Source organism: Carassius auratus, chromosome 39 (genome assembly GCF_003368295.1).
Source record: "Carassius auratus strain Wakin chromosome 39, ASM336829v1, whole genome shotgun sequence".
In the NCBI taxonomy this organism is placed as follows: domain Eukaryota; kingdom Metazoa; phylum Chordata; class Actinopteri; order Cypriniformes; family Cyprinidae; genus Carassius; species Carassius auratus.
Genome location: NC_039281.1, coordinates 6,136,857 through 6,162,340, shown reverse-complemented (window position 1 = coordinate 6,162,340; position 25,484 = coordinate 6,136,857). Strand labels below are relative to the sequence as shown.

General features: G+C 37.3%; 1 protein-coding gene across 1 annotated transcript in view; it reads left to right on the top strand.

The window, feature by feature from the left end:
- Window positions 1-25,484, top strand: part of LOC113057795 (sorbin and SH3 domain-containing protein 2-like) — a 47,423-nt gene that overhangs the window by 7,693 nt on the left and 14,246 nt on the right. The window contains exons 3-18 of the mRNA XM_026225312.1: window positions 4,999-5,052; window positions 6,757-6,852; window positions 7,710-7,736; window positions 7,949-8,076; window positions 10,381-10,707; window positions 11,562-11,703; window positions 12,854-13,002; window positions 15,490-15,556; window positions 16,119-16,184; window positions 16,756-16,957; window positions 17,057-17,171; window positions 17,980-18,063; window positions 18,571-18,627; window positions 20,582-20,631; window positions 21,223-21,398; window positions 21,740-23,269. Of these exons, the coding sequence (XP_026081097.1) occupies window positions 4,999-5,052; window positions 6,757-6,852; window positions 7,710-7,736; window positions 7,949-8,076; window positions 10,381-10,707; window positions 11,562-11,703; window positions 12,854-13,002; window positions 15,490-15,556; window positions 16,119-16,184; window positions 16,756-16,957; window positions 17,057-17,171; window positions 17,980-18,063; window positions 18,571-18,627; window positions 20,582-20,631; window positions 21,223-21,398; window positions 21,740-23,269 (3,270 nt within the window). The remainder of the gene's footprint in view (window positions 1-4,998; window positions 5,053-6,756; window positions 6,853-7,709; window positions 7,737-7,948; window positions 8,077-10,380; window positions 10,708-11,561; window positions 11,704-12,853; window positions 13,003-15,489; window positions 15,557-16,118; window positions 16,185-16,755; window positions 16,958-17,056; window positions 17,172-17,979; window positions 18,064-18,570; window positions 18,628-20,581; window positions 20,632-21,222; window positions 21,399-21,739; window positions 23,270-25,484) is intronic.

Here is a 25,484-nt window from a genome sequence, read left to right as displayed (position 1 = left end):
ACATGACTGCTTCAACACTAAATGTGTTACTGAAACCATGTCTTCTTTCTTCGTGATCATTTATATATTGCACTACTATATAATAGTTTTCAAACGTTTGTGGCCAGTAATATCAGCAAGAACACATTAATACTTTTATTCAGTAGGTACACATTAAATTGGTCAAAAGGGACTTTAGACTCATCAGCATGTAAAAAGTGTATCAACTTAAAAAAAAAACATTTTTTGCGTAGCAAAGCAGTATATTAGAATGATTTCTGAAGGATCATGTGACACTGAAGACTGGTGTAATGATGCTGAAAATGCACCTTTGTATTTAAAATAAAATAAAAATAAAATAAAACCTTTTATTTTAAATTGTAATAATAGGTTACAGTATTACTGTTTTTACTGTATTTTTGATCAATTAAATGCAGCAGCCTTGTTGAGCATATATACTTATTGAAAAAAAACCCAAACTTTTATTATATATTTTATTATATATAGTTGTTGTTTCAAAAGCTTTAGCGTTTATGCTTACCTCTTCTGGTCACTCTTATATACTCAATTCGAGTACTAGCCATTTTGTATTAGGAGCTTGATATATCAATGAAATTATACTCCTAAAGCACATGGGAGCAATTTAAGCAGTTAACTGAGGCTTTAGAAACTACATTTATATATTTACTCATAATTGCTTTTTTGTTATAATTAATAAAAATTTATAGAACTAACGTTATTATAAAAATGGTCTAAAATAAACTTGAATACAAAACAATAGTTAGCAGTTCCCTGTTTAGTTTAGAATAATTTAGAAAAAATAAAGTGTACATTACCAGTTTTTACGAACTAAGCTTGCATTTATTTGATCCAAAATACAGTAAAAGCAGTAATATTGTGAACTATTTTTACTATTTAAAATAACTGCTTTCTGTTTGAATAGAATTTTAAAATGTTATTTATTCCTGCGATTTCAAAACTGAATTTTTAGCATCATTACTCCAATCACATGATCCTTCAGATATCATGCTCATATTCAGATTTGCTGCTCAAAAAAAGTGATTTTTATTATCATGTTGAAAACAGCTGGGTAGAATCATTTCTTTGATGAAAAGAATGTTCATAAGAGCAGCATTTATCTGAAATAGAAATCTTTTGTAACATTATAAATAACATCACTTTTGATCAATTTAAATAATCTTTGTTAAATAAAAGTATAAATTTATATAATTCCCTTTTTTTTAATACCAGGTTGGAGTTACAGTATACACTGAATTCTGTCATGGACCTCCTGACTTAGCCTTAGCCACCCCATGTATAAAACTCTAGCTCCGCCACTGAACACAGGAGCTGTAATATAACCATTAAATTGTTCTTCTGAGGACATCTATTTCAAGACATCCATAATAGAATCTCCAACAGGATACGCATCAGCAAAATCCATAGCTTTCAAAGGGAATGCAATTACTGTTATCACATTATGCATATAAAAGCATCCAGAACAAAAAGTTCTGTGTTCTGTGGAAGAATATTCCATTTAGCGTAATCTTTTTGCTTTATTTTCATGGTGTTTTCTGATTATGCTCTTAAATTTAAAATTAAACTAACAACACTAAAATAATTACAAATACTGATTTTATCTTTTTTAACATATTTTACAAAGTCTTTAAACCATCTAAACTATATGCTTGCAGCATAAGCCTGACTATGTGGCTTGCATTTATTTTAATAAATATATCGGCAAATTTAAATAATCTCTGCATAAAAAGAGAGCATAAAGCTGCTTTGAAGACAGCAAATTATAGCCTCTAAAAACGTGTACCCTTCCGGCTTTTGAATAATTCGTAACTGATAAACAGACTAATAAATGTTAAGACTGAATCCATTAAAGCCTTCACTTCTGTCTTAGCTCTTGTCTACTGGTTTAATCGGCAGCAGCTGTTTTTTTTTTTTTCTCTGTCTTGGCACTTGAGCACTACTCATGGCGATGAATGACATGGCTTCATCTCTGACTTAGTCCAATCCTTACACAGAAGTCTGACAAATCTGACTATAAATAAGCCGTCAAAACAGAACAACATGATCACCATAGCACCATGCATGTACAAACAGTACAAGTGTGTATTTTAACTTAGCTTGTGTTTAAAAACAGCATGGAATCAAAACTGACCCAATTTCAACTCTTGAAATTATTCATTCAAATATCTCATTTTCAGTTCCAAGTCATAAGAGCTTTACTCGAAACATAAGCATGAATCAGTAATATCATAGCTTAGCAATCATAATCCAATCAAATACTAATCAATACAATCAAGTCCCGCGTTTGCTGTCTTCAGAAATATGTTGTTATAAATGTAAATGCTGCAAAATGTTGAACTCACATACTGCAGATATGCATGCTCAGCCTACTAGCATTTTACATTAATTATTTTTGCATAAACTGGTGTTTTGGAGCCTTTGTGTTTACTGCTTGTCCTCTTGGAGTGTTTCCATGGTGGAGCTATTTATTTGATGACTGCATTGAAATATAGATGTCATAGGAAATGAATGTGACCTATTGGCTAGGCTGTCCCTGGCATTTCCCAGACAGAATGATTCCTAATGTCCTGACAGATAAATAAATGACTAGTGTGAGCCCTGCTCATGAATATAAATGTGGAGCTGTGTCCATTTCTTAGGCCAGTGTCCAGCTCCCTTCTCCTCCAGCTGCTCTGTCGCCACAAGTCTGCACCCTTGAAATCCAATATCATAATCTTTTTCTCATTTACTGCTGACAACCTTTGATTTACCAAAGTCCAGTGGTGTCATAGGCAAAAGTGTCCGCTGTGTTTTTAACCAGATTTATTGGCTGTGGTGTTTATTTTCAGGATGAATTTTGGGTCTGTTTTTAATGGAACACAACATGGGGCAATCGTGCTTGGCTTAAAGTTTTATTAAAGGCTAAAGGTGACTATTTATTAACCTTGAAATTAATTTACTGGTGATAAGGGGCTTTTAAGCTTAAAAAATGACAATACATCTCTATAAAAGTGGCATTTTTTTTGTAGAAAATGCAGTGGTTGTCAGTGTTGTTATTTTAATGTTCAATGAAAACTATTAAAATAAGCAATGCGATAAAGCTGCAATAGAAAAAAATAATAATAATTGATGAAAACCTTAAAAAAAATCCTAAAAAATTTGAAATGTTGCCTTTGCTACTAGCGGAAATAATATGTTTAAGTTAAACTGCCGAAATTATTAAATAAACTGAAATAAGATAAATTAAAGGGGTCATCGGATGCCCATTTTCCACAAGTTGATATGATTCTTTAGGTCTTAATGAAAGGTCTGTACTATAGTTTTGTTAAAATCTTAAAAAAAAAAAATAATAATTTACCTGTCAAAAACAGCTCTTTTCAGAGAAAACAGTTTGGTAACATTTTCCTTTAAATGTTAATGAGCTCTGCTGACCCCGCCCCTCTCTTTCAAGCCGCTTAACAGAGAGACTGTTTACTTTAGCCGTGTGAAACTTGCTAATTAGCACATTATTAGGAAATATTTATAAAAAAAAAAAAAAAAAAACTCACTTTATACTCACTTTTTCTGTAGGTGAAGCTGGATCACGAATGATAGACGCATTTAGGTAGATTAGGGTGCATTCCCTTCAGAAACAAACATAATCCACTGCATCTTCAGCAGCTCAGATGTCGGGAGTAAATGAAGACTGCTATGTTCATTATTACATATCTACATCTGCTCCAGCGGTGAAACTAATGCCAACACTCTTGGATTGTTTGTTGTGTTTTCTTTCCCCATGTGTTCTGTGTGACCTAGCTTCTGCCTCTCGTTCATTATGTCAGTTGGTTCAGGTGTGTCTAGTTAATTATCTTCATTTGCCAGCTTACTTAAATTGTGTTCTGTGTTTTCTGTCCGGTAATGTTGCTATTACCCTGTGTTTTAGAGCCTCTGCTTTATGTGAATTACCATTAAAATGATTCATTGTTATAATCTTCATCTCCCTAACAACAGTCAAGAGACAATGAGCATAAGTCTGATGGTATTCTTTTATGATGCTTTCATGGTGCTTTTCTATCATTTTTGGTCACCCTTGACATTCATTACATGGGAAAAGAGCAGCATGAATGCCTAACCTTATGAGTTCTATGAAAGAAAGAAAGGTTTGTAATGGCATGAAGGGGATTAAATGATACATTTACTTTTAAAATGTAACATAATACAGAAGTTTACAATAGCAAATTTGATAGCCTCTCTCTTGTCATGACCTATGAACGCACAGCACAGCACATACCACTATCAAATGATGGTCTCAGGTGAAGCACACTTTGTGGGTTGAGCGATGGGTGGTCTCCGTGTCACAAGTGCACACGTGCCTGCCATGGCTCTCTGAAAGCGAGACATGCATCTCCCACATAAGCACATGCTCACGGTGTCTCCTATCTGACATTTATGCAGCACTTTGCCTCTGCAAATGAGTTAAGTAATATAATAATGAGATTAAATGACAGTGTTCCTATCATAGACCATGCCTGAGATATTCAGTTGTGCTAAAACAAGTCAGATATTTTCAGAGTAGAGTCACATGGGCTGTTAATCCATCACAAAAAAATGAGTAATCTAGGTCAAACTAAACAGTGGTTTAATTTATTACAATAGCCCCCCTATGAGTGTGTGGCTGCTGTTTATTGCTGGCAACAAACTCAAAGAGATGTTAAGCTCTGACACACCAAAAGTGGTCATGATCTGAGAATGCGTGCGGATGTATGGTGTGTATTTTGATACCGTGCTGCGTGTTTCTGAGCTGAAACGCCAGGCTTGTATCACCTTTCACTCTTGGGCCTCATATCCCAAGAGGGATGTTAACCAATCACATTAGACACTTGCTAGCATGCTGGCGTGACGGGGAGAGATGGGACTCCTGTACCACGCTACCTGCACTCATACATATTCTACACATGGATAAATCAATTTTTTACTTGCCAAGGAGTAAGGGTTGCTGATTCTTACTGATATGTCTTTCAGGACTGTGTGACATCAAGACACCACTAGAAGGAGAGATCTTCAGCATGAACACAGGTAAGTTCAAATCAGTTTGTCTTTAGCTGGAATGATGTTTTTAAAAGAAGTCCCTTTACCTGACCAAGGCTGCATTTATTTAACAGTAAAACAGTTATATTGGTAAATATTATTGCAATTTAAAATAACAGTTTTTTATTGAAATATAGTTGAAAAAGTAGATTATTTCTATGAGCAATGCTGAATTTTCAGCATTACTTCAGACTTCAGTGTCACATGATCATTCAGAAATCATTCTAATATGCTGATTTACTGCTAAAGAAACAGTTCTCTTTTTTATGAATTGTTTAAACCGATTGGGCAGCTTATTATTTTTGTGAAAACCCATAATACATTATTTTTCAGAATGCTTTGATGAATAGCAAGAACAGTATTCAATTTAAATGGAAATCTTTTCTAACATTATAGTCCTCAATATCACTTTCGATCAACTTAATGCATTCTTCCTAAAAGTATTTATATATATGTGCATTATCAGTAATTTTGTCTTGCTTTTGTGCTCTCAAAAATCTAAAGAAAAATGAGAAGAAATTCCCAACAGCACCAGCACAACAACACATACAAAATACCAAAGTAAACAAATGACCTAAAATTGGTTGAAAATGTGTCTCTCACTTCACGCAGGCTCAACAGGACTTGTTTTTGCAGGGCAGAGCATGTGATTTTGTATTCATCTCAGGGATTCTGAGAAAAGCTGTGCAGGGGGTGTTCTTAGTTCTTGGCTGACCTTCTCTGAGAACTGTCTTTTCAGAGTCTGACAAAGATTCTGGCATCCAAACTGCCTTTTTGACATCCAGAGGTATAGCTGTCAAAGAAAAGGAAACCCATCAGACCGTGCTAACACCCCACCCCGTCAATCCATGAAGTAGTCTCATGGTGTTCTCACTTTTAGGTTCTGCTTTCTTTGTGGCAAGCTTGGATGCAAGGACGCTTACAGCTAATACAAAATAAGATTTCTGCTTTAGATGTGATGGTAATTTATTTCTATTCTGAATAGATATACTGTTCTATTATTTTGATACTCTGCAATATTCACTACTATTCAAAAGTCTCTTTTTGATAATTAGAAGTGTATAAAGAACATGATTTTAATTAGAAATTACATTTTTGTAACAATGTAAACTATATTTAATGTATCCTTACTTAATAAAAATATTTTTTTATAACAATAATAAAATAAATAATCTTACTGACCCCAGAAAACAGTTACCAGGGAAAAAATATAAGTGAATTTTAAAAGTGATTTCCAAATCATGTAAAAAACTTTGTAAAAAGTTCATTTCTATACAGTCAATACACTATACATTTGTGTTTATTCTAAGTTTCATTTCATCTGTTAGAAACTGCCATTTTTGAGCGCAGTCTCCAGTAATAACTATTTACAGGAAAATTGAAATGGAAAGGCATTCATGGAAAAATCATAGACATGTATTGGTCAGAAGGTGTGGGAACCCTGCACAGACACACTGAAAAGAAATGTTTAGTCAGTCCACGATACATCCACCCATTCAGCATGCCCAGATACAGTACACCAAGCATGTGCATCACACAAAAAATCCATCCTGGCATGTGAAATAATTTTGTAATGTATATTGTTGTGTTGCTAAGAACATTTCACATTGCTCTGCTTGCTGAGTTATCTTGCTGTGCAGCAGTACTGATGCATGTGCATTTGTGTTGCATGTGCTGCTGCACTTTTCACAGACAGTGGAGGACATGTCCGCAAAAGTGCCACGCTTTCACTCACTCTAACCCCCATGAAGAGAATCCAGAGCTCACCAAACCTATACACACTCACAGGTATTCAGAACCAGATCACACTCATATTCATATTCATGTTTGCCTGTTTATTATAAGCATTGTACATGAGCAGTGGAACTTAAGACATTGCTGCTGGTGTTTAATGTGACGATGTGGAGAGCACTCATTCCACATCTGTGTTCTGTCTTATGCATCTTATGTCCTACAGCCTCCCGCCCTCACTGTCTTTTTCTCATCTCTCCTGTACTCTTGCTCACGTCTCATTCTTGTGCTCACAGCTCCTTAAGGAATGTTTGAGAGCTTTGGCTCTCCTTTCCTTTGTTTAAAGGGAAAGAGCAGCTCATAGCTGCCAGATTGTTGCCATAGTAGTGCACTTCCATGGCAACAGTTGTATACTTCAGCAGCCCCCCCCCCTCCACGTCTCTCTCGGCACAGTTTACTCTGGGGTGACCCTATTAGTTTGAGCAGTGTCATGGACTATAACCCCAGCCACACATATTCTCCATTGTTTAATTAGTCTGCGAGCGGTCGAGGAGCTGCAGGAGCGAAATAACTCAAACTCATTTAGGACAGTCCGCTGTTCATTTAGAAATAACCCTTAATGAGCAAGGGTCATTACATCAAATTATACACAAAACAAATCAAAGGAATAGTTCTTTTTTTTTGCCATTGTAAAATATTAAGGGGAACCTCCTTTATATATAAATCTGTCTTATATATTGTCAATCTGTCATATATTTTTCTGTCTTGCATTCATTGGTTGTTTTAAAAGCTGAAGCAGTGGTTTGAATAAATTAAGGATGTTATTTATGCACACATAGTCCACTAAAAACATGAATCACTAATGAGTGAATATCTTCTACCTCCTTTTTCTTTTCGTATTTTAACCCATGCAGACTCTGAATCCCAATCTAAAGATTCAGGTAAGCAGCCTTTATTATTATTATTATTATTTATTTTATATTATTATTAATTATTTATTTAACATTTTTACAAATAAAAACATGATTAGGAAAAATATATCTGTTCTTGTGAGTTTGCTCAAAATTCTTCATTCTCAATAATCAACAGTAGCAATCCGTGGTCAAATATTTTGGATATGAAACACTGAAGTGTTTTGTTTGTCTCCTGTCAGATTTGTGGAGGCCCGGCAGCAGCGTCAGTGATGTCCTGAGAAATGGTGACGTGTGCTTTTCTTCTCTGGAAGCTAAAGGCTACAAAAGTGTCAGGCCCATCTTTCAGGATAAAAAGTCTCCCACACCAGTACGTTTTGCTGGGTTTACTTCACTCATCGGTTTTTCTCATCCTAACTGTTGCTGGAGGTTTTCCTTCCTCAGGAAATGTCTGAGTTTTATATATATAATTTATATATGTATGTATGTATTAAGTTCAAGCATTAAACCCTATCAGGGCTCCAGACTGCGACCAAACCGACTGCAAAATTTTAATAAAATTATGTATTCAATTAATGCACAGACAATTTCGTTAATGGTACACTCAGTCAGTCTCTGTTTTTGTTTAACAAATCCACGCTACTCATGTAAACTGTGCAGCACTCAAGAGTATAGAGCCTGGTTTATACTCGCCGTATCAAAAAATTACTTGAATATTAAGGAAACGATTGATGGCTTCCTAGCTAAAGTAAAGTAAAAGTGCTTCTTAAACCAGAGAAGGTGAACATGTTGGTATTCTTGTCGGGGAAAAACATGCAAGCACTATCACCAGCAGCAAGTTTAGTTTTACTTTTCTTTTCTTTTTTTTTTTTTAAGTTGTTATCTTTACTGTTTACCTCTCATTACGCTATGAGGCTCTCTTTTATTTTATGTTATTTTTTTATTTGATTCCTCAGTGTTTGCTAAACGTTTTTGTAATTTATAAGTCAGTATATAACACTGCATGTGGTGTATGCCATGCCTCATCTTATTTGTCTTTGTTAATAAACATTTTATAAGCTAGTTCGTCATTGTATCTTACTGTTTTATTGTTGTTGTGCTTTTTAGTTAAGAATAACAATGAATCCATCTTCTGTTTTAGTCTTAAAAGGGGAAACGGACAACTTTTTATTTTTATTTTTAAATGTGACTGATCGTGATTGTGATTGTGAAAGTGAAAGTACCCAAAGCCTGGCTTATTTATCAGTTCATTTCAAGATTATTTATATAGCGATTTTTACAAAGCAACTTTACAGAAAATTACGTTTCTACAATTTTAGTAGTAGCTTGTGAGTGGTGACTGTCAGTTTGTGCGCAATATGACAGAATTTTTCTGAAAAATTTATATTATAACATAACAAAAGAGGAACTCCTGTTCACAAAATTCAAATCACAAATAAATACTATTGATGAAAAAGAGCGGGTTGAATGTTAACCACTTTCTATAAACTATAAACTATGATAAAAGTTAATCAGCATGAATCAATGAATCCTATGTTGTAGCGAAAAAAAAAAAAAAAAAACATAAATAAAAATATTGCGACCAAATCATTTGCAAAAGAGTGACCAGTGAGTCTGGAGCCCTGCTGTTACCCAAGTTAATGTGAAAAATAAAAATACAAAATGAACATTTAAAAAAGAAAGTAAATACAAGTTTAATAATAAATTATAGGAACAAAACACACAAAAAAAACAAACAAAAAAATATTTATATAAATTAGTCAAATATATTTATTTATAAATTATTGAATTTACTTAATGAATATAATGAAATAAATAAACCATATCAAGAAAAATATTTCTGTTTCCTTTCCAGTTGCGGATAATTTCTGAATTCTAATATTATTTAATCTACTTTCTCACTTGTACTTTCATTTGTAGTGTTTGTGTTCTTCATTGAGAAACGTTCCAGTTGTGCCTGTCCTAACTTTAACACTAAACTCTTAATCTCAGAGAGTTTATTCCTCAAGGCAACCATGTCCACACCCTGTTATTCAATGAGATCAACAGTATCTGAGCCATGCTCTAATATCCCAATGCCCACTCTCCTCAATCAGGCACAAGAGCATAGTGCCCACTCCAACAGACTGCTGTCCACAGAGGACCAAACCTCATGCTCTTCACAAGCAGAGCAGAGCTACTCACACCCTCCATCCTGGGAGCTGGAGAGACATGTAGCTTCCGTCTCCATCCGCATTAACCCTAGGCCTCAGATATCAGGACGGCGCACCCAGACACTGTCTTTGAGACCCCCTACCCCTCCTAAAAGGATGGACCTTTCGGATAGCCGCTCATTCCCCTGCCCTCCACTGCCACCTACATCCCCTCCAGTGGTATATGTCACGGATTTCCTAACCATATATGCATAAGCTTAATAACCTGTCCTACACCATGCTGTACCTTAGCAAACATAACTAATCCCGTTCTCCATTTTGTTGATCAATATTTAGGTTCATGTCATTGTAAAATTAGATCTTTCCTTTTTAATTATTATTATGCTCAATTGCAACACTGGAGTATCATTTTGATCTCATTTCTGTAATACCTGTCGTCAGCAGCATCTCATCACTACTTCTCTCACTCACGCCGTGCCAGCTGCTGAATCTCATGTGCCACTCTCCTCTATGTCATTCAGCCTGAGGTGCCTGCCCTCCTCAAACAAACCTATCCCGGAAAAGCACTGTCCTCACAGTCACCACCTAACCGGCTCAGACTCTCCATCGGTTTCATCAGAGCTGACCTTCACCCCGAGACCCCTTCTCCCGGCCCGGAGCCTCCGCTGGGGCAGAGCCGCTGCTCTTCCTGCACTCAGAGCGAAGCGTCCACAGCGGTGCTGGAGGAGTTGAGGGTGTGTGGACTAGGCCCAGAGGCTGGCTCTCGTACCCCTTCTCCAACCCTCAGCCCGATGAGTGCAGTCATAGTTAACATGGGGTTACACTCCCCTCCAGCTGGCACCGCTCATGTAACTTATTCACCGGCAGTTCGACACTCTGTCCCGTCTGTAACTTACTGCTTTTTTCTTTGACAGTTTTCATAAGGATTCCTATTGTACCTCTATTTCTAAAGGGGCCATATTCAACATTTGTTGTTTAAAAAAAAATGTGGTCATGAAATTGTTTTTTTTTTAATCAATAATTTCATTCGGCAGCCACGCAAGGAAATGAATCTAAATTTACAGTCAATTCAAAAGATTTCTATTTTAAATAAATGCTTCTCTTTTAATTATCAAAGTAAATAAAATAAAATGAAATGGTTTCAGCTAAGAAAATACTGGAGTAATGGCTGCTGAAAATTGATCTTTGCCATCACAAGAATAAATTACATTTAAAAGAAAAATACAATATATTAGACAAATGATTTTTGAAATTCTAATAATATTTTGTAATAGCTATGATTTGACCATAATGTATATTTGATTAAATAAATGCAGCGTTAGTGAGCAAAAGAGATTTCTTTCAGAAGCATTTGAAAAAATGTACAGACCCCAAACTGTTGCATATATATATTGTATAAGTCCACTTGTAATGTTTTTAGGACTATTTTTTTTATTTAATTTAATTTTTTTTTTTTTTTTTTTTTTTGCATCTTCTGTCTCTTCTTTTTCTCCAGTAGGTGGGCACTGTATTAGTAATGTTTATTTTACTAGTCGATGCACAGATCTTTTGGGGATTTGTTTTCATTGTTTTTATTCCATTCTTTAACTTCTGTAAACTTTCATTAAGGCTAAAAGATGTAATCTGTGACAAAACAGTCCGATCTCAATGTAGTTTATTATAGCTAAAAATGTTAACAGGGTTTTTCTGTTGTGATATACAGGGCCAGATGACTGTGAACGGGGGTCTGAGTGTGCCAGCAAGTCCTCATAGTCACTTCCAAAGACCCTTCTCTCCTTCAACATACCCCCCTCCTCCTTCTCTGAGCCCTGGTATTACAGCCATGCAGCAGTCTAGACGCACTGGTGAGTACTGATAATCTAACACTTCCACATGCTCTTGTGTCAGTGACGTTCACCGTCATTATTGATTTCATCATTGGTAAGAACAAGGAAACTGAATTAATAATTAAGATCACGGATCATCTACGATCCGTTGCACCCCTATTCGTTTTAATCAGTCGGAAACTCTCACATGTGTGATTTACAGCATTAGCAGAAGGGTAATGTATTTTATTTGTTAGCAAAATGGACATTAGTGAAAGGGAAAGTCGTGACATTTGCCAAGTATGGGAAGCCATACTCAGAGTTGGTACTCTGCATTTAACCCATCCAAGTGCACACACACACAGCAGTGAAATAAAGCACAACTGAAATAAAGCACATCAACATCTAATTCCGAGTTTGTGAATCCGAATTGGGTCGAATCAGGAAATCTGTACTGATACCCAGCCGTAATAAGTAGCATAAGCTGTGAACATGGCTCTATTAAATATTCAAAGACATGATATGAGGTAGCAGAGCTATAAAAATACTTATTCCAGAATAGCGTTTTTAATGTCCTGGAAATATCCGTACAGCCTAATGTGTGCCATAAGCATTACAGACCAGCTGTGCAGATGTTCTCTCTGGTCTCTGAAAAGTCACTGGTGTGATGTGCCAGACTCTAATGAAGTACTAATAAGTAAGAAATCATGAACTGACAACAGCAGTGTTTTCCGCCCATGTGACACTAAGCGTATCTCGACGGGTCTGCTCTGAGTGTGCGTCCGCCATCTCTCTAATCCCAAATGGTGAATGCCAGGGATTAAGCTCAAATCTGAGCCCTGGAGCGGTTGGGGTGAGGGAGGAGCTGAGACATTGGGATTAGAGCGTCTGTGTGCATGAGGCTAGCATTTGTCTGTGAAACAAAGCCCATTTTGCTGTTTTTCCCCAAAAGGCTTCCATCTGAATGCCAGACTGTATGTGGGGAGCTGCTTTCTGTGTTTATTATTCCATGCCAGAATACTGGAATCAACATATTTATGGATTATTTCTCCTGATTTGGAATTACATTCTGCACTGCATCCCTGACCTGGCTGTTTTTCTCAGTTACTGACATGGGAATGTTGGTTAGTTTCATGGGAATTACTTAAAACACACGCACCCTAACCTGACCCTGTCTTCCTCCCATCAGCCTCTGAGTCTAGCACTCCGATCTGCACCAACGTGGATCCTCCCGCACGAGCGCCACAGACTGACAGGAAAGAAACGACAGGGAAAGCTCCGCTCTTTACTGCATTCAGTCCTGTGGATGAGTCTGGGATTCCCGGTGCCATACGGACGGTGAGTGAATGCTGTTCCAGGATGTTAATCTTTTGTTTCCATATTCATACTGTGCAGCTTAGATTCATATAATCCTTTGGTATTTTTGTTTACATTTCTGTCATGCACTCAATTCAGAGAAGAAAATTATTGAGCAAATTATATATATTTTGCAACTGCGTGCATTTTGTTTGTACATTTTTATAACATTAAGGGCCCTATCTTGCACCCAGCGCAATTGACTTTGTACACCGACGCATGTGTCATTACTATTTTGCACCCGCGCAAAGCGCGCTTTTCCCTCCACAGAAGCACGTCGCTAAACTAGTGAATGAACTTGCGCTCCCTGGGCGGTTCAGCGCAAAAAAGGAGGCGTGTTCCGGCGCAAACAATCCCTGGTGCTATTTTGATGTTCCATTAAACAATTGCGCCACTGACCAGAAAAAACCTAGTCTAAAGTCAGTGGCGCGTTGCGCGTTGTTCATTCTGCTATTTTAAGGGCGCATGCTTGACCATAATGTATAGCGTGCACAACGCGCATACACTTTGTTCATGTAATCTACACAGATGCAACAGTTATTTTTGCGAATCATAAATTGTTACACTTAAAAAAAATATTAACACATGAGATGACGGAAATCATTGTGGTGTGCCACGAAGATGTGAAAAAATAGGCATAAATCTAGCTTAAAAATTATTCAGGCTAATTGTAGTAATTAAGGATCAGACCTGTTTGAGGTCATATATGTATAAGGACATCTGACAAATTGGTTTGTCCGTCAAGAACCAGGAAAAAAAAATCGATGAAACAATTGTGGCTATTTCCTCCCACGCCTGTTTAACCGACGCAATTTTGGGTGGGTTTCTCCCATCCCCATACAACACAACTTCTCTGTCTTTCACTGCTCTTACAAGAACATCAGTCTCCTCGGCTGTGAACCGCTCCTGGCGTGCGCCTGGTAAATACGCCACAATAATAGCAATCCATAATGGAACTTGCGCACCTGCTTTTAAAGGGAATGTTGGATGACGTTCTGATTGGTTTATTTCACGTTACGCCCAAACCACACCTATGAATAATGAAGCTGCTTCAGACCAACCCACTTTAGATTTGCGCCGGGCGCAAGAGCCATTTATCCCGCCGGGAAAATAGCAACAGCGCCGAGACCCGCCCACAAAGTTACTTGCGCTTCGCGCTTTGACACTTGCGTTTCAGATCGTTAAAATAGGGCCCTAAGAACCTTTCTACCACAATGTATTCTCTTACCAATTATAATGCACTGTGTTTTAAAGCATTTTGTAATGAAAATTACATTTTTGCTGTAAAATATTTTGCAAGTTTAGCTAGTATTTAGGCATGTATTTTAAATACACAAATAAGAAATACATTATATTGTTACACTTACACTTACACAATAACACCTGAAATTGCAAATGATGCACAACAACAACAACAACAAAAAAAATATGATGCCCACAAATGATATTTCTAGATTTATATAAATAATTTTAACAAAAAATATTAAAATGGTTTATGATTAATTAACTTTTTAGATGATCATTGTTTTAATCATGTAATAATTTATAAATATTTTCATAGTTTCATTTCAAAGTCTGGATCTGGGATATGGATACAATAAAATTCTATGATCTACATTTACATTTATCAGACGCTTTTTTCCAAAGCAACTTAGAGTGCATTCAGGCTAACATTTTTTACCTAACATGTGTTCCCTGGGAATCGAACCCACAACCTTACGCTGCTAACACAATGCTCTACCACTTGGGACACAGGAACACTGAAACACATCTATAACAATGCATTTGAACGATGAATGCATGCCAGGAAGGCAACAAGATAATGTGCTACTCTTATAACAAAAAATACTTTTAGTCTAGTTTTTTTTGTGTGTGTGTGTGTGTTTAACAAAACTCTGGTAAATAAAAGTGGCAAAAGATGAAGAGACACCTATATGTTACTGGAGAGTATCATACTGTAAACTGTTTAGAATGAATCAACAGAATAAACAATTATATACACTTGTTTGCCTAAAAGCTTAGCATTCATTTTGAGAAAGCTGGCCTCTCTGACTCTTTATTGGCTCTGGAGACATTGTCGGAAGTGCATAACTATAATTGTTCATTCCAGAATTAATCTTCAGTTGGTCTCTGGTCACATGGGACTGGCTGTTTTGATTTGTGCGCTAAATTGCATTTTCCCACACAGAGTTTAATTTAGCCCCAGGGAAACAGGGGCAGCTGCGCTCAGCATCATTGATGGGCCAGCAGACAGACAGTGATGTGTCTCTCTCAGCTTAACGTGGAGAGGCCAATTGCATCAGCATTTTTACAGGAGCCTTATCCAGAGTTTTGGACTCAAGGTCATGGAGCACTTTCGGGTTGCTATTTGTTTGCTCAGCTTTGCATCTGAACATTGGAATCTTAAGCTTTAAGTGCTTGGACTGCCTGAAATCTAAAAAATGCTTGCTTTGTGTGTTGTTTTATTAGACTGTTGACAGGCCAAAAGATTGGTACAAGACCATGTTCCAACAGATTCATGTGGTGCCTAAACCAGGTAGGACTGGATTTTTACCATTAAAACTTAAAAAAATCATGCTTTGCATTCCCTGTTAACATATTATGTGGTTATTGGAAGGATTTTTATTTAGAGCATGTATGCAACTAAACAGGATTACAATGTCTGTTGGGTTTTGTTTATTATTTTATGCTGTAATTACAGATATTTACTGTTTGGTTTTATAAATGCAACGGATATACAGAATCTCTTTGCTATTGTGATTTTAATCATGTCAGACGAGATAAAGCCATGTATTTTCAGTTTGATTATGGACCTGTCTTGGACGGGTTTTTTTTTGGAGAGAAGGGCATCCTAGGGCCACCTAAAAAGAAGCAGGTTGTGGATTACAAGTGTGTTCATTACTGGAAATGGACTGTCAGGGGGTTTGCCTGAGAGATTTCAGAGGTCACAGGATCAAACCCTTCATTTTGTGTCCTCTTATGTCTTTTTAATTGTCTCACTCCCACATCCTGCTTACAAATGAGTTTGTTTTTGTTATTATGTTTAAAATGCAGTTTAAGATTTATTTAATCCATGTTAGTCTTATTTGTTTTCACAGAGAAAGAATGGTCTGGGACTCATACTGCCACAGATCCTGTTACTGGTGCAACTATTTCCAAACAAGGTCTCTCTTTGATTCGGTATTACTTTATTACCAAATAATTTTGATACCAAATAAGAAACAATAAAACTAATATAAACCAGTAGCAATGTGCATAATATATATATATATATATATATATATATATATATATATATATATATATATATATATATATATATTTATTTATTTATTTTTTTTTGGGGGGGGGGCACTTTTTTTTTGTATCCTTGATACATGTTACATGTGACATGCACTTACCATAGTAATAATAATTATGCATTATTCATTTTATGCATCATTTATGTATTTTTATTTTTATTGTTTAAAAAAAATGATGCAGCTTTTAAAAAATGTTGTACAATATTATGAGGTGTTATCACAATTTAAAATAACATTTTTCAAATTGAAACTATTTTACAATGCTATTTATTCCTGTTATTGCAAAGCAGAATTTTCAGCAGCCATTACTCCAGTCTTCAGTGTCAAGTGCTTTACACTAAAAAAAATCCATAAAAATAGGGTGATGGTTTTTATTTGTTTATTTATCAAAATATTATATTTAGTATTATATATTTGTTATTATTTCTTTCAGATAAGCATGCTGCACCTAATGCTGTTGAGCCCCATCCTGCACCTAAAACCAGCTCCTACCGGCCCATCACCAAGAGTGTCTCTGATAACGGCGGGTACGGTTTCAGGATGCCTGCCTCCTCTTCTCTCCCTTCTCCTCTGCCCACATCAGCATCCACACAGCACAGGGAGGCACCACAGAGAGGCAGGAGCACACCTGACATGTGAGAACCACCCATCCATGCTTATTCAGTGACAACATTTCTCAGACAAATTTTAAGGAATTTTTTCAGCTGCTACATAATTTTTTGTTCTTGTTGCAGGAATAAGTGGGGGCCTCCTGACAGAAAGGTGGACACACGGAAATACAGAGCAGAGCCGAGAAGTATCTTTGACTATGAGCCGGGAAAGTCATCTATTTTAGAGCAAGAGAGAGCAGTAAGTAATCAGTGACTTAATGTTTAATACGTTATCATTTTTGTGTGAACTTTGAAAATGACACTTAATGCAATGAAATGAGCTACATACTTTCTGTGAATAGTTTTAAAGGTAACTTTATTTATGATTTGTTTAAAATTGGTTACACAAAGTGTATTGAATTTATTTTACAATTTGAGTTTAGTATTTGAAGGCACAAATGTATTGATCTTGGAATTAGTGCCCCATGACTTTATGGCTATAGACAGATCGTAAACCAGATGCCACTAATGAAATACTATCAATCGGCGAGTCCCAGTGTCAGCAGCGCTGCAGGCATCAAACACAGAATGCTGATTGATTAAACTGAGTTGCACTGATAATATTCATGGAAATAGTTGAAATTACATGATGGCCTTTGTATATATGTTCACAGAACCTCCGCAAGCATTTGCCCTGATTGAGCTGAAGTGCTTCAGCAAACCTGTTCAGACTCACTCAACAGAGCAGATAAATTATGGGTCCAATAGAGCTTAATGTGGTCAAGGTCACTAACAAGGTTAGAGGAACCAATTTGCTCCTGCCAGTGCAGTGAGCATTTATTATGTGCCACTGCCCTCTGCTGGATAGGAGAGGAAAATAAAAACCAGCCTTTGACCTGTTGATATTTTCAACATAGCAATAATAGTTTTGTGCTCTGCTGAACTTGTTTCTTGTCCAATGAAGGCATTCCTCGTTTTACATCTGTATCTGTCACATTCACATGATTATCTCATTTCATCCCTTATTTTCATCTTCTTCTCCCACCTGCTTTCATTCTCAACACCAGAGAAGTAACTTAAGGCCAGAGGACATAGATTTAGAAAATGAGCCGTGGTATAAGTTCTTTGCTGAACTGGAGTTTGGGCGGCCGGTAAGTGTGGCTTTGGTTTGGTGCTGCTAGCATGCCGCTTGTGATCGGTGTGGGGGTGGAAAGGTCAGATACATGCTTCACATGCTGTCAGCCTGTGGTGGACATGTCTGAAATGACTGAACACACAGTTCTGGACACTGTAACATACAGTGGAGTGGGATAAATAACTGGAGTGTGATAAATGAGAAGACTGTTGCAGACTGTTTGCTGATGATAAAATCTGTTGTGGATTCAGTTGAGCATATTGCATGACTTTACTAGATTTTTGACTTTTCACTCTTTATGCAAGGTGTGTGTAGTTTAGTAGTCTTTGACGTGGCGTGCTACTGGTTGTGTTTCTATAAAAAGGAGCTGTACTGCGGTGTGTAGTGTTTTTGATGCATATTTGCAACTTTATAGTTTGTGGTTGTCACTTTGTCGCTCTTGTAGTCATGTGACTTTACTTTCTCTCTTGTTATGTTACTGTTTCACTGCTGTTCCCTGCCTCTATCCCATCTCTATGTGAAGCCTCCAAAAAAACATCTCGATTACAATCCAGAGAGCTCACCTCGATTCCGATCGGAGGTAAAGAATGACTGAAGGAGTGATTAACTGAGTGATTAACTGCTTTACTGACCAACTTGGGGAACGAAAGAGAGAAATGAACTGAAATAAGCTAGTGCCTACCTTCTCAAACCTTCCTCATTAAGACCACTTAACCTCAATTTTTTTAACTAAAGCAATGCACTAATTTATTTTTCAGATATGCCACATATTGGACTAAAGTAAAATAAAAAAGTAAAAGGTTTATGCAAAGAGAAAAAGTCTGTAAATCATGTTCAGAGGTGTTGATTAATATTTTGTATTGATTTATATAAATACATACACACACATACTGTACATACATGCATATATATTTTTAAGTGATGGTAGTTGTGTCCCGAGTAATTTATTATACCTTACACTACCTAATATGTACACAACTGTCTAGTGTATACATTTTATAAGGATATTTTGTAATTTAGCATTAGAGTCCGCTATGTAAGGAAATGTGTGACAGTTAAGTATCCATGAAGTATGCAACATAAGTTTTCTTATGTTAAATAAGTGCATCAGCTGGGTATTTGAAGCACCATTTTATCTTTTTTGAATTTTCAGTGCAAACACACTACTCACTCTATTTGAAAATGGCAAAGAATAGTGCATTGGGACACATCTAATATCTTTTCAGAATTTTGAATTTTGATTAAATAGTTACCTGCATATAAGGATGGCATGGTAAATTTGAGTTGATTATTATTAAAAATATAAGTGCTGCTCCTTACAAAAGCAATTGCAGGTGATAGTGTGGGACATGTTTTATTCAATGTCTTAAGAATCTGTTTAATGCATCTACATCTTCATTTGCTTCTCTTATCATAATTACAGTTCTGTCTATTATTACATCATATATTTATCGTGAGATATGAGCACTTCCTCCTGGCTGTCATCTGCCGATTCTGTCCATGTGTTTGTAGGAGGTGAAGGATCTATGGACATGCCATCTACAGCCTCATATTACAGCTCCTCTTTCACTCACAGGCTTTTTTCTGTCATTGTAAATATAGTTTGCTCGCTGTCAAAGGGGATAATTAATTAAGAATAAATTAATGGTGTCGCTTTCTTGCACACATTAAGTTGTTTTAGCCCCCTATTCAGAATTATGCAAATCATGTAACATTGAATGCATTGTTTTGTAATTATGGTTTATCTATATCTATAATGTTTACATAGAAAGGAGGCGTGATTGAAAGAATGCCATGATATAGCACTATTTCGGTGCATTTTGCACAAATTTGCTACTGATAAAGATGTATCTACCACATGAAAGTGGCACAGCTGTTTACTGAATTTGTCTTAAAAATGCTGCTGATTTTTTAATCGGTTCCTCCCTATGAATTGCTACTGACCACTTTAAGAAGAGAACGTAACATAGAGGCCAGTGTAGTAACAGTTGTGATTTGAGGAATGCTGTAAAATTGCTCAAACTTGTAACAGAGGCTTTCCAACCCAATTTTGAGCCTGCTACTGTGGTATCTGTCACTCAGAGCTGTATTTATGTTGACTAAATGTAAATGTGCCACACTGAGGAGACAGTTCTGGAACTGCATGCTTGGGCTACTTTTAAAGAGGGTTAAAAAAACACAAGGGGCATCTGCTGCGGGTCTGGAGAGCTGTTCCCGATAACACTGCTCAGAGCTTCAGCAAACAGGAAGATGATTATCTACTCCAGCAATGCGTACAAGGAATTCCCTGCTTTGTTCGACATAGAAACCCTCGTAAGTGATCTAATGCATCTAGCTGTCCTGGGAATGGCTGGGCTTTTCAAGAGACAGCTGGCCCATGTCACTGTGTCCAGACATTGGAGTTTTTTTGACTCTTTTAACCACTGTTGGATTTGTGAAGGAGAGTGCTGGGTGTCAAAGAAACCTATACTGTAAATTTAGTGTGGATATTAAGCGAGGAATTCACCCTACCTTTTCTCCTTCATCTGTTGCAGACCTCCCTTTTTCAGTCATCCACAGACAGGAGCCTTGAAAGAACATCATGGTAGGTTCACTGTAAATGCATTGAAATTATTTGAAAGCTGCTCAAATCTCTACACTTTATTGCATACATTTAAAAAAAAAAATATGTTTAGAAAATATCAAACAAAGTGACAAATGAAAACTGACCTTTTCCTCAAATTTTTTTTTTTTTTTGCAATGACTTTTAACCAGCTGATCCCAAGGTCATTCTTATTGGATGCATGGTGCAGGTCATGACCTTACAGAACTTTTTTTTTTTTTTTAAGTTTAACATTCAGAAAGTGTCGGACTACTTTTTGTTGTGTTTTATAATATTTGCTTGCTTGTATCAATCACTAAAGTATTTTATAATATAATTAATAAGAAAATTGTATGTATTATATAAAAATAAAGTCAAATACTTTCAAATCTAACAAACTTAAATCTCACTTGGTTTGATTTTTTTTTTCTAATATATTTTGAAGTCACTATAGGTGAGAAACCATGGCATTATTTTCAGATGGAGATTAGATTACCTTTCATTCTTAACCTAGGAGTCCCTTTTTTTCGTTGTTTATAACAATTTACATTTTTTATTGGTTAATATAAATCCTCAGTCACATTGATTCTGCAGCTCTGCCAGTGATAACAAGAGACGGAAATCTGAACCTGCAGCCGCTCAGCCCAGGGCTCAGAGCAGTGTGGGCACATCACAAACGTCTGTCAGACCACAAGAGTTACCCAGGAGCAGCAGCACCCAGAGGAATCCCCTCACCAGCCCCAGCTCCCCCGCCGACATCAGGACTAAAGGTAGATGTCAGACAAGCAGCCACAATTGTGCACGTTACAGAAAGAATAAGCAACACAAGAAGGTTCGCAGACATGTTCATTTTGCTCCTCGCAGCGCAAGCAGAATTTTAAACGACTTTCCCTTTGCATTAATAAAATTCAATGCATTATTTAGTGCTTACAATCTTGTCTCAGTGTAGTGTAGCATATCAATTGCTTGTTGATCAAGATGTCTGATTTCTCTCCAGTTTTCCTCCGGGTTGTAGTATAAACATCCTTACTTTTCACTCCTGTGCGTCAGTTACCTTTTAATGTCTTCTCATGTCTCTTTTTTACCATGCTGCTTGTGGTGGATATCTAAGGTGGGGATGTGAGCAATATGCAAACAGCACATTTAAATGGTCAAAATCCAAACCGTGCTACCTCAGAATCCACATATCAAAAGAAAGGGCAAAATGAGAACAGTTTCATGGCTGTCTCAGAAGGCTTCTCCAGCCTCCCTGAAGGCTGGAGAACAACACAAGAGCACCCAGAAGACTGGATGATCTCAGAGGAGACCACATCTAAGCTCAAATCCCGGAGCTGTGATGACCTTCTCTCTGACGGGAGGGGAAGGAAAGTGCGGACCCATTTGGAAAGCACCGGCTCCTTGTTGCACAACGGCGAACTAGAGGCATCACAGTGCAGTGACGCCCAAGAGTCTGAGGATCATAGGGAGAGGACAAGGCACCGCTCGGCCCACGATGCACCAGGCTTCCTCAAACTCTACAAAAAGATGCATCACATCAACCGTCAAGAGCTGATGAACTCTACAGTGATATGCTCGGTCAAAGCCAGGATTCATAAGTATGAGAGCGAACAGCGGAAGGACAGACGTACTGGCAACAAGAGCTGTAAGGAAGAGGTGCCTAGGGAAATGGTGCACAACAGGATTTCAGAATTTGAGAGTCTGATCCAGAAGTCTAAATCCATGCCAAATCTTGGGGATGAGTGCCTGATCAGGGGTTCTTGGAGAAGGGCCAGCGCCCCCAAGCGTAGCCTTTCTATTGAGTCATTACTGGATGAAGAACCACTAGCCAGAAATCCTCCTGAAGGACGCCCTCAATACCCCAAGATAAAAACCAATGTGCCAATCCACATTCAAGTCACCAGTGACCAATTACAAAACTCTACCATGCAACACGACTACTCAGACAGTGAGCATGATGCTGTAGTATCTGATCTTAGTGACTTCATCCAGATGGAGGGCTCATCCTTCTGTAGCGAGAGGGAGTTTGACGTGTGTTCATTTGCCTCCTCCGAGAGCTTCTGCGGACTGGGGCACCACCATAATTATCACAGGCAGCTTGTGAGCTCTTGCAAGAGCCGCTGTCCAGCTTCCTACACACGCTTCACCACTATGATCAAGCACGAGAGGGCCAAGCAGGACCGGATGCAACATTTGCGCGTAGAAGAATCAGAGTTTGGTCTCAGCAAGCTCGCCTTCCTGGTCAGCCCAGTGCCTTTCCGCCAGAAGAACCTGTCACCTTTGAGTTGTTCCCGAGTGCCAAACTCCAAGAGCTGTATGTATGAAGCTCTAGATTCAGCCCTGAAAGACATCTACGACCACGTCTGCACTGAGAAGCACAGGGGTAACTTTCCAGACAACAACATTCTTCATAGATTGCTGGTGGAGTTGCTTCCTGACATTCCTGAGAGGAATTCATCCCTGCACGTGCTGGGGAGAAGCAGCCCTACAATTCAGCCTCGCTCTTACCACCCGCAGCCTGACGGCATGTCCAGCCAGGACACTCACCAATCTGAGTACTCACACCTGTCCCATAGTGCCTCTCACAACCATATAGACAGCAACAACAACCAGAGGAAACACAACTTTGAAAACTGCTATCAAGGTGGACTCTACTCATCCATCTCTGGTTTCCCACATCCCCCTCTGGCCCCCGTGTTTGAGCTCTGCTCCTCCACCATTGCTATTTTCCATCTGTGTTTGTGAATGTGCTTGGTTAGAGCAAGGGTGTTCAAACCCACTCCTGGAAGGCCAACATCCTCTAGCCCAGTAGTTCTCAACTTCGGTCCCGGGGATCTACTGCTCTGTACATTTTGTATCTCTCTCTCATCTGACACTCAGTTCATGGAGCTCCCTCTTAACGAGCTGGTGATCTGAATCAGGTGCATAAGATATGGAAGACATAGAAAATGTGCAGGTCCCCAGGACTGGAGATGAGAACCACTGCTTTAGAGTTTAGCTCCAAGTTGCTTGCAAGTTTCGAGTAAGCCTGAAGATATTTATTAGCTGGTTCAAGGGTGTTTAATTGGAGCTAAACTTTGCCGGGCAGTGGCCCTCCAGGAGCATTACTGGACACCCAGTCACAAGGAACATCAGAGAGCATGACTCATACCAACATCTTCTGCCTTATCTGATTTTGTCCCTATGTCTTTCATTTCCTCATTTTGTCACATTGTATTTTTGTTTACTTTCTCTTTGATCAAACATTTATTTAAAGTTATTTCCCTACTCCATTTACAAAACATTGCTGTATTTGACAGACAGACGCTTGAAGGTATATATTTTTTAAAGTTCACACATTCTCTTGGAATCAGAACACTAGGTAGTGTGGGGGCTTGCCACAAAAGAAATATAACCTTGTGAAGTTTCACTCTATATAAATAGCACTGGACAGATGACTTGAGCAGCAGAAGCATGCGATCTAAAAACAGATTTGAGATTTTATTGGCTTGGGAAGAAACATACTCTCTTATAAATCTCAAGTGTTTACTGTGTCAAACCTGACATAGATTATGAGATCAGCCTCAGTACCTAAAATTTTAGTCATTTGTTTTTTGGAAAAGATGATTGTTTTATGATTTCTTTCTTTATTTTTTAATCATAAAGAAATGCGACACTGTATACTTTTGCATAGTGCACAGTGTATATAAATGAAAAATTGTTCGGAGCAAGGGGGCTTGCCCACAGTTGGCACAGGTGCCAGCTAACCATTTGCGGATCTATTATAAATACACATGTTCTATAGTGGGGATCAGTGGTGGACGAAGTACACAAATCAAGTACTTGAGTAAAAGTACAGATACGAATAATAAAATATTACTCCAGTAAAAGTAAAAGTACTCCTTTTTCAATTTTACTCAAGTGAAAGTACAAAAGTAATCAATTTTGTATGTACTTAAGTAAAAAAGTACTGAAAGATAGATGTTTGCAATTTTATATAGGCTAATTTAATTTTATATTAGCACTTTTTTTATTTTTTATAATCCTACTGCTCAAAATACCTGGGATTTTTTTCCAAAATAACCACTATATGGAGTCAAGATATATTTTTGTTGTTGATATGGACTACGCTTATGAGAGTAATGTTCACTGTGAAGCTTACACTGTGATGTACCTGAGAGAAAACAGAGATGACCATCTGATCTTCACCCGTAAGAAAAAAGTATTTTAAAGTTTGTGGTTTTACAGAACACCACAGTCATGCGCGTAATTTGCAGGGGGGTTACGGGGGTCATGACCCCCCCAAAAATCAGATCCAACTAATATAACCCCCTCAATATCATAACATCATTCAGATTAAAATAATATGAAATATTCAGAATGAATACTTTTGTTCGTTTTCTTTATTAATTTCATTTGCCAGCAAGAAAGATAGTATCATATTTTAAATAATCTGTAATGTAAATTAGCATGTTACCTTTTACACAAGAAAATTATTCATATGCCGCGTGTTTAACCCCCCCAATGGTAGACCCAAAGTTACGCCCTTGACCACAATTATATATGACAAGATAATAAGGCCTGAAGTTAGGAAGAACATCTTAAGGAAAATATAATTATATTTTCTTAATGATTTTTTTCCTTCTCAAACCTTGTCTGCGGTGTAAGAACACCCCTGGCCAAACGGGGTGCATCTCTTCCCCTCTTTGATAATTACTGTAGTTACCATGTTCTGAACATCACATCCTTTCTTTTCTCCCCAGATGTAATCTATATATATCTATCTATCTATCTATCTATCTATCTATCTATCTATCTATCTATCTATCTATCTATATATATATATATATATATATATATATATATATATATATATATAT